The sequence below is a fragment of the Cavia porcellus genome, unplaced genomic scaffold, assembly GCF_034190915.1.
Source record: "Cavia porcellus strain 051 isolate PalLab524CR breed Dunkin Hartley unplaced genomic scaffold, mCavPor4.1 scaffold_31, whole genome shotgun sequence".
NCBI lineage: Eukaryota > Metazoa > Chordata > Mammalia > Rodentia > Caviidae > Cavia > Cavia porcellus.
The window spans coordinates 40,737,711-40,747,189 of record NW_026947514.1 but is presented as its reverse complement, the minus strand read 5'-3'; the positions used below and the strand labels follow the sequence as shown (position 1 = coordinate 40,747,189).

At 50.7% G+C, this 9,479-nt stretch overlaps 1 protein-coding gene across 2 annotated transcripts; it reads right to left on the bottom strand.

The window, feature by feature from the left end:
* Positions 1–2,121: 2,121 nt before the first annotated feature.
* Six1 (SIX homeobox 1) lies at positions 2,122–6,855 on the bottom strand. 2 transcript variants are annotated; one of them, XM_003472508.4, is made up of 2 exons: positions 5,999–6,855; positions 2,122–3,999 (listed from the first exon to the last, which is right to left on the bottom strand). In XM_003472508.4, the coding sequence occupies exons 1-2, from the start codon at positions 6,556–6,558 to the stop codon at positions 3,705–3,707; spliced, it is 855 nt and encodes a 284-aa protein (XP_003472556.1). In that variant the 5' UTR covers positions 6,559–6,855; the 3' UTR covers positions 2,122–3,704. The 2 variants fall into 2 exon arrangements, with proteins under 2 accessions (XP_003472556.1, XP_063096868.1); XM_063240798.1 differs by having other exon boundaries at positions 3,791–3,999; positions 6,058–6,811.
* Positions 6,856–9,479: the final 2,624 nt, after the last annotated feature.

The following is a 9,479-nucleotide window of genomic DNA, read 5'->3' as shown; positions in this document are numbered from 1 at the left end:
CGCCTGTCCCGCCGCTAACCCGCAGGTTCCAGCCCCACTGCCTCGCGTCCTGCGCCTCGCCCGGACGTCAGCGCCCCAGACTTGGCCTAGGACAACTGCGACGCCCACAGAGCTCGGGCTTCGACCCACTCCCTGGTCCGGCCTTGAGGCCAGCGTGGCAGCCTCTGCCCTCGGACCTCTGAGGGCCAGCCCTGCACCCCGCGCCTGGCAGGGCGGAGATCCCGGAGCTACACTGTCTGCCTGATGAGGTCAGGGCGGGCTCTGCACCAGCCGGTTGGCAGCACAGGCGGTGGCGCTTGGTGCCCCGACAAAAACGGCGAGAACGTCCTCGTAGACTGCGGTGACAAGACAAGTGCTCCATTTCCGTACAGCCGGAGAAGCGCGCGGTGCGACCCTCTGGATCCCCAACCCGAGTCCCGCCTGCTGCCTTTGCCCGCGGCCTCCAGGCCGGGAGGTGCTGGCGATCCAGGCCCTCCAACCGCGCCGCAGCCGCAGAGCCGAGCCGGGCCCCCCGAAAGGTTCGGGGCAGGTGCTGCGCTCCGTGCGCGGGGCGGAACTGCGCGTCTGGGGCGACGTTCAGCGAAGCGCAGTCCCACGGCCTCCTCCGGGCAGCTGCCACGCCAGCCTGGTGTCAGGCGAATTTCAGGCTCAAGAGCAGAGGTGCCGCGTTCCCCTGCCTAGAGCTCCTGGGGCTGGAGTCTCTACCTGTTCAACCAAACCCCCAGGAGCTGCTGGCCAAACCCCTTAGCCTCTGAGAATTTAGAAAGCTTTGTGATCAGCCCAAGAGGTCAAGGCCAGCAAGCAGCTGGAGCCCAAGCAACCTTTCTGTGCTAAGATTTAAGAAGGTTTTTTAAAAAGCCTCAAAATTTTGTTTTTCATCTCACTTGGCAAAGTGCTGGAAGGTTTCGTCCTAAAAACACTATTTATAAACCGTTGCTCATTACTTTTGGCTATCATTGTGAAATCTGTAGGGGAGAAACGAAAAATGCCTCTTGATTCAGTTAAACTTTGACGCTGAGAAGGTAAATTGAAGGTCCCTTAACAGCTGGTGCTCGAAGATTTCCTCGAGGGGAAAAAAATATGGTTAGTTCTCTCTAATGATCGCTCTAAAATGATTGCCAAGAAAACTCAGAGTACTATCCAGCTTTCTCGCCTCCTCCTGCTTGTCCTTCCTCTAGCTAGACTGAGCGGAGGAAGGCGGAAAGAGGCATATTGTGCAATTTCTTATTAAACACATCTGGAATATGCGCGCTGCGGATCCAGTGCCAGGGTTTTACAAAGCAGTTTATGGCTGTGACAGAAAATTGTCCTTTTAACGAGTTTACAAGCCGTAATCACGGGTGCTTTTACAGGACCGGCCCTCTTTCCTCCTCGCCAGATCTGAAGACATTTCCAAGATTCACCAACCCAGCGAGCAGGAAGTGGGCCGGCGCCCCCGAGCCAGAACCTCCGCGAGTCCACAGCGCTGCGAAGCGGGCGGGAAGAGTCGAGGTAGAAAGAAAGGGCATGTAAGAAATTAAAGTAATTGGCCCTTCCTTATTTTCCAGAGAGATTTCCGCGGCGTCTTTTGAAGTCTGTCAGGGTCATTGAAAGCTATCTTTGTGCAGGGTGTTTGTTTTGGGGAGTGAATGTGAAGAATGTGCAGAGATTCCCTGTGAGAGCCCCTGCCGCAGAGGGTGGCATTTCTCCGTGGCCCAAGACGTGGAGAATAAACACGCTAGTGACTTAAATAAACACCGACTTAATGATCCAAAACACTAACAAGGGACACTGGGACCCGAGCTCCCGACCCAAACGATGGGCTCAGACCCGCTGTGTGTGCATTTGTCCATCAATTTATAAGTAAAAGTGACTCCAAAGTACAGTGACCATTTTCCCCTTGAACTGAAAACAGTTTGACACTTAGAAAAGAACTCATAAATAAGAAGGCCTTAATTTCCCCTCAGATCCTTCAGTCTCCTCCATCAGGAAAGGAACAACAGGAAAGGGTAAGAAAGAAATGAATATATTAACGATGACACTATGGGTGGAGAAAAATAAAAATTATGAAACTGCCATATCAGAAAATAAATACACTCTCCCTGGGGAACAATATTTTACAAAGCACAAGCCAGCCAATCCTGTTATCCTGAGTAAAATTTTAATAAATAATGCCATTTGATTCACTAATTTTAAAAGCTAAATACAGAAGATACATCATTTTGCCCCAGGTGAAAGTAGCATGAAGCCTACATGATTACTGGGACCTTTCTGGACACTACTCAGTTCAGCAGCACTGCAAAAGAGCTCCTGCCCTGCTAGTCTGCTTTCTATTTGTACAAATTAATTCACAATGTTTAAATCCCCCTTTTTTTCCAAGCAGATAAATTACTTTTACTTTCACAGTCTTATCATACACTTGTTAACACAAAAGAATTGAGTTAACACATGAATGCTATGGAGAAGAGCTAGTGGTAAACAAAAACTGCATTATGTAAATAATAAAAAAATAAATAAATACCCCAAAGCTAAATTCACTCTTTCGGTCACAGAATCTTATGACTACTCTTGGTTCCGGTGATGGCTTTCAGAATACCCAGCAATTCATGACCACTTTTAAGTAAAAAAGTGTGAAAACTTATTAAAAGAAAAAACAAACAGGGCCCAGTGACAGCAATGCACAGTTCACCTTTGAGAAACAGAATCATACTCCTGATGTTCTACTGTTTTAATTTAGACTGGTTAGGTACAATAGAAAAGAAACCTGAAAACACATGCTATTTTAATAACAAATACCAGGTTGCCAGATTTGTTGGCATACTTTTGCAAGCTAGAAACTAGAACAGGAGAAACCTTTTAACAGGAGTAGGCTACAGATAAGAAAGCTTTGAGGGTATGAGAAGTAATGACATTAGGGTTTTTTTTTTTTTTTTTTGCACATTGGTACATTGTTAGAGTTTGTCATAAAAAAAAAAAAGAAAGAAAACAACCACCCAAAACCCCACCAAATTTTGACAAAAAATAGTTGTATTATTAATGGTCACTTCTAACTGTCTCACATAGAGCATTAAAATATTTAGGCACTTGTTTTTCCCCCTAATACTGTTCTTTTAACCTACATAAAATCATTAACACTAAATATGAAAAATGTAAACTTAATTTTTCCCATGAAGAAAAGATGTAAAATTAATTATATTTTCCTATTCAATTTAAGAAAGCAACAAGTTCCTTCCAGACCAGAGGTTCTTCTTGTCACGATTCTGATCTTTGACTCTCACTTTCTCATTCCTCTTTCCCCTAAAATTTCTTCATAAATAAATTAAAGGGAAATAATTAAAATGTGGTTGATTTGCAATTCCTGTTTGAAAGAACAAAAGAAAAAAGAAAAGAACAAATTATTAAAATGGGCGCATGGTTTGGCCAGAACCAAAACTGGGTGCTTTTGTTTATTTGGAGTTTTTTCCTCCTCCTGATTTCTGGGGCCAGGAGGGAAAATGCAAAAGTGAAGAGAGGGGAGAGAAGAGGGAGACTCTGCTTAACATCACTGTTGGTTTTGATTTTTAAAAAGGTATCTGTGAAAGTCCACCATTCCTTTTTGCGCAAAGAACCAAGAACCCCAGAAACAAGCTGCAAAAATGTTCCTGATTTCTATTTACAAGTGTCCCTAGTTGCTGTGATTGGTTGCTGCTTCAGCCATCCCTTCAGGGCCTCAAGTCCTTCCCCACTTAGGAGCCCAAGTCCACCAGACTGGAGGTGAGAGGGCCGAGCAGAGAGTCCTGAAGCTGATGCTGATGGGCCTGCAGGCCGTGGCTGGGCTGTGAGGCCGTTAGGCCTGGGAGAGAATAGTTTGAGCTCCTGGTGTGGCCCATATTGCCCTGCAGCAGAAGGACGGAGTTCTGGTCTGGACTTTGGGGAGGTGAGAATTCCTCTTCTGAGCTGGACATGATCGGCTTGCCCCCTTCCAGCGGGGAGAGTTGATTCTGCTTGTTGGAGGAGGAGTTATTGTTTTCGGTGTTCTCCCTAAGAAACAGAGGACAACACCATATGGTTAAAAAAAAAAAAAAAGTAGGTTAAAAAAAGTGTGAGGTGAAGGGAGGGAGGCTGGAAGGAGGAAAGGGCTTTTGTGCAATCCCTCACCAACCCAAACGGAGGAGCTGTGCCGCCCACCCATCCCCAAGGACTCTGAGGCAGGCCAGGAGGCAGAGGAGACCCGAGAAATGGGCAGCTTGCAGCCAGGGCCTGCCAGTGGGAGCATGTCCTCATCTCTTTTTCTCTTTTAGGTTTTCTCTTTTAGGAAAGCCAGATGAGCAGGGTTTGTTCGAAACAAAAAAGTATGTTTTTAATTTTGTTCAAGCTGTTATGTTTAAATACCGTCAACCCGCACCATATTTCGAAGTAACTAAGTTTGAAAGTCTTTCAACAAATGGTCACTGGTTATAAAGCAATGATGGGGACAATAGGAGGGCCCAGTGCACTAATGTCTGGGGTGAACCAAGTCAACTGTCTGTTTCCATCATGGGAAACAAATGTCGAGTTTCCCTGCCCCTGAGCAGAAGCTGAGGTTTCAGAGACACAGCACAGGTCATGGGAAGTGGTGCCCAGAGCGGCCGGGTGCCCTGAGTAAACACAGGGATCTCAGCCAGTCTCTCTGATTTCATGATTTCACCAGGAGTGGGCCCTCAGGCCTGGCTCACGGAGCGGGCCATCGCAGCTAAAGCTAACTGCCGAGGTGCAATCCCCGTTCACTCCTCTGTCCCTCGAGGCAGGCTTGCAAACTTCCCACCAACTTGTGCTGCAACCCACCCTTTCCCGGCAGGGGTCACATCTCAGCCCTGCAGGAGCAGTGAGCGGCCCGGCGCCAATCTAGGCTCTGGGCGCCGGGGTGCGGGCACCGGATCCCGCTTAGCACGGGGATTTCGCTGCTCTGGCAGCTTCCGCCTTCCCAGCGCTCGCGTCTTCCCCACACCCAGGGCCCGCCAGGCTCCCCCTTTCCGACTCCTTCCCTCAGTTTTGCTCCCCGGAGAGCCCATTCCAGCGGAATTTATTCAGGCCTTGTGGTTTTCCACCCAGACGGGATCGGGGAAGCCAGCTCTCCGCCCCCCTCCCCGGCTGGGAAGTGAACAAAGGAAGCCAATCGCCCCCTGAGCTGTGGTCTCCCCAAATCTCCCGGGCTCCGCGGGGCGCGTTCCCTGCGCTCCTCCGAATCTCAGTCGGAAACTCCACGGCCAAAGGATGGAGACTGGCCAGGTGGCCCAGAGTGTTTACGCGGAGACGGAGAAGGCTGAGGAGTTTTGTTTTGTTTTGTGTTGAACAAACTGCCTTGTGGAAGAAGGGGGAGAATGGAGCCCAAATCCTCGCCCTGGGAGCCCGCGCAGGCAGCCAGACGCTCGGACCGTGGCGCCAGCCACGCGCAAGGGAGCGCGACGAGGGGCAGCCCCTGCCGGGCGCGGGCACCAACGCTCTCCAAATCTCTTCTTCCGTGTTTTTCTTTAAGACCCCTTTGTCCAGGCAGTGGTGAAGGAAGCAGGCGACCTTTCCTCTCGGACTACCAGGAGATGGCGAGAGAAGGAAGAGCCGTCTCTGGCCGGCTTCCCCCTGGCGCGCCCAGAGACAGTGCACGACCCTCGGCCCCACCGCGCCGCTCTCCTCGCGATACCAAACCCTTCCCTTCCCGCGGAGCCCAGAACTCTCTCTCCGCCCCCTGCTTTAGCTGCAGCCAGCCGGGAAGGCCAGGAAAGCAAACTTAGCTCCAGTATCTTCCGACTCTCGCACCCTAAGCAAACCCACGCGCGGGCGCTCCATGCAGACGAGGCCCCATTCCTAGCAGGCGACTCAGAGTTCATGAACTTTTCGCACTGCGCCGCGCCGCGCCGCGCCGCGGAGGCCTGGGCGCCGCCCCGCGGACTGGCTCCGTTCCTTGAGCACAGCCGGGCGGCGGACGCCTGCAGGGGCGCAGAGGGGTGGAGGGGCGAGGAGGACTTCCCGGGGTCGCCCGAGCCTCGGGAAGCGCGCCGCGTACCTTTCCTTGGCCTCGGCGGCCCGGTCTCTTTGCCTCCGGTTCTTAAACCAGTTGCTGACCTGGGTCGTGGTGAGGCCGGTGGCCTCGGCCAGCTCCCTCTTCTCCCGCGGTGAGGGGTAGGGATTGTGCGCGTACCACTCTCGCAGCACGCCCCGCGACTTCTCCTTGAAGCAGTAGCTGGTCTCCTCGCCGTCCCAAATGGTGCGCGGCAGCGGGAATTTTCGGCGCACCCGATATTTGCCCACGGCGCCCAGGGGTCGCCCGCGAAGCTTTTCGGCCTCCACGTAGTGCGCTTTGAGCCACAGTTGCTGCAGCTTGGGATGGTTATGAGGCGAGAACTGGTGGCTCTCCAAGATCTTGTAGAGCTCACGGAAGTTGCCGCGGTGGAAGGCGACCACCGCCTTGGCCTTGAGCACGCTCTCGTTCTTGTGCAGGTGGTCGCAAGCAGGCAGCGACCATAGGAACCTGCCTAGGCGCTCCAGGTTCCCGCCCTGCTGCAGAACCTCGCACACGCACGCCACTTGCTCCTGCGTGAAACCGAACGACGGCAGCATCGACATAGCTGGAGACTGTCGGGGCGCAGCGCCCGGGCGCACGCGTAGGGGAGCGAAGCCGAAAAGCCGGGGGCGGCGGCCTCGGGGAGGGGGGCGCGGCTGCTCCTTACCCCCTCCCTAGGCTTTGCGTAGGCCGAAAAGCGAGTCGGAACTTGGTGGCGGTGGCCAAGGCCGAAGTCCTCCTGAAGGAGGTGTGGGGGCGCGCTGGGCACCGAGCGCCGGCACACCCGCAGCCTCCGGGCCTCGCTGGCTCCGGCCCGCCGCCGGGTGGATGCAGCTCGTTGCCGGGGAACTTGGTTTCTGTTCTCCCCGCAGCGGCCTTAAAGCGCACAGCGCCCCCGGCGCGCTGATTGGCTGCAGGCGGCGCCTATCCGAGGCTGGCCAGCCCGCGCGCCGCCCGGTGGAGCAGCAAGACCACACCGCCCCGCGCGGGGAGGGAAAAGCTGCATAGATGAGGCTAGGCAATGGTGAGAGAAGAGCGACAAGGGGGAGGTTGGAAGAGAGGTGGGGTTGGAAGGAGGGAGCCGCAGTGCGGGGGAGGGGGGACAGGACCCTACTAGGCGGGTCCTCTCTCCAGTGTCACCTAAGGAGAGCCGCGCGCATCTTTGCATAAATCAGAGACTCCAAAAGTTATAATTCCCTTCGTACTTGGGTCCCTGTACCTTTCAGACTTGCCTTTCCCGGTGAGCTCATATTTAATTACCTTAATGTTGCAATGAATAAATAATGAATTGATGAATAGCTTATGGAATGCGATAAATAATACAACAGCAGACCAGGGCTCCGGGCTGCAGGCACTGGTAAAGTTGCTTCTCTCCTAGCTGGCTTCAGCTTAGGAGTCAAACTTAATTTCCTGTTCCCTCCCCTTCCCAAGCCCCTGTACCCTCCAAAGGACGCAAGAACTAGAGCTGGACAGCGTTCTCTGGTTCTCAAAGAGTCGCTCCTAGTTGGGATCAGACACAACACAGTTTAGAGCTACTAAACAGAGAGCAACTCAGAAGGTCGCTTACATCTGCTGTCTCTTGGACCCGGTTTCCCCGTCTGCAGGGTTCTATTTTCCAGTGCCACCTCTGCCACTTATTTGCCATTAACCAAAATGCTGTGGGAATCTCGTACGAAAGGAGTTGGATGAGGTGTAAATTAAATAAAACTGTGCCAGGCTCCAATAACCGTCCAGTTGTAACACAATCCTTGCCCTACTCTGAGAGCGACACTGCACTGAAAGCTAGGAGGACAGGGACTCCAAGAAGAGGCGGTGTGAGCCTGTGAGTGTGTATGTTTCCAATGCAGGCCTGTTTTCCTGCCAGAGAATGAAAGATGTCCTGCAATTTAAGTCCCATCATCTGCTGTTTTGTTTATTTGCAGAGAATGCTTAGTAAAACTGCACAAACAGATGAAACTGTAATTATCTTAAGCCTCATTTGCACACCTTGCTCCAAAGCAATTATTAAAAAGATTTTGAAAACAATTAGCTTCTCTAAACAAAGATAATCTATTGTCAGTAGCTCAGGCTGGCAGGAGATAAGAACAATGTGTGGAGATAAGGAAAGCCAAATGGTGGAAGGAGTGTGACTTTATGACTATACTTATCTCTGATTAGATAAGTTCAAACCAGAATTTTAAGTACACTTCAAAAATGCTTTTGAGTTCAATGCACCCTCTTAGTAAATGGTGAAGAACAAACTCTGGGCTCTTTAGACTTGCTTGTCTCCTTTAAATACAGTTTGATTCCATCAACCAAAAAGCCCAGCACCACAGATCTTTCTGCATATTGAAATGTAAGTGGGAGAAGAAACAATGCAGGCTTCCCTTGTATTATTTATATGTTTTAAAATAATGTGCCTAGTCCAATGTACCCTGCAAGGTACATTTTAAACTCATAAAGGCTTCCCACCTCGGGAAGATTGCAAGTAGACAGGAAGCTACTTTTCCATGGAGCTCCCACACAATGCTTTCTGTATCCCTGAAACTCTGTGCATCCCATGCAATTAGACCTTGGGAAAAGATGCTTCTATTTCATTTCATTTTGGCTTATTTTTAAATTGCATTTAATGGGTATGTATGATTTCAAAAGAGCCCATACCACATGGTGCTCCCAGTGACTTACTTTCTAAACTAGAAGCCTGGCACTGTTGAGCCCAAGGCCATGTGTCTGGTAATTTTCCCTCACCATCTTATTTTAGTGCTCATGACGTTTCAGACAAAGTCTTAAGGAGCTGCAGTGTCCTGCCAAGAGGAATGTCACTGCTTGGAACAGTCCTTATTGACATGGCAGCTGTGTGAGGACCAGAATGGGGGCTTAACCCTAGCTCTGCAAGACAGTACCCTAAAGTAAGGAGCTAGTGTGCACAATTGAAATGGGCAGAGAAGGTCTGTAAGCACAGCAGTATCTCTTAGGAGACAGGCTGTATGTTAAGTATGGGGTATGCTTTGTAATGAACAGTTATGTATAAGGAAATGAAGCATAGCTCGAACAAATAGGGGCAAGGATAAATTTACAGAGGATGACCAGAGCAGACAGGCGGCAATTAGATACTAATCAGACCACCTTTTACCCAGCTTTCTCCAGACCTCTCTGCACCCTTCTTTTCATCTGCCTCCCATAGAAACCAGGATGCACTAGAGACTAGCAACAATTGGGAGAAGGATCATGCTGGACATGGTAGTTGCAGGCATTGAGGTACACGAGGGAGAGGTGCCTGTCCTTGGATGCTGGGTCCCAGAATCACCAGGCTTTTCCCTTTTTCCTCTTGCTTAATCCAAGAAAGCAAAAAGTGCTGTGTGCTTTGTACCAAGAACCTACCTATTTCAATCCCTCGGTTAAGGGAACCAATTGTTATAAATGTTAATTATTGGCTCGGATATACAAGGTTTCCCAAAATGGAACCTTTCACTGACAACCACTAAAAGAAGTAAAATGACATGAA

Coding starts and splice junctions, on each gene's coding strand:
- Six1 (XM_003472508.4), bottom strand. CDS start 6,558: ATGTCGATGCTGCCGTCGTTCGGTTTCACGCAGGAGCAAGTGGCGTGC. Junction 4,000..5,998: donor GCCGCCGAGGCCAAGGAAAG/GTACGCGGCGCG, acceptor TCTGTTTCTTAG/GGAGAACACCGAAAACAATA.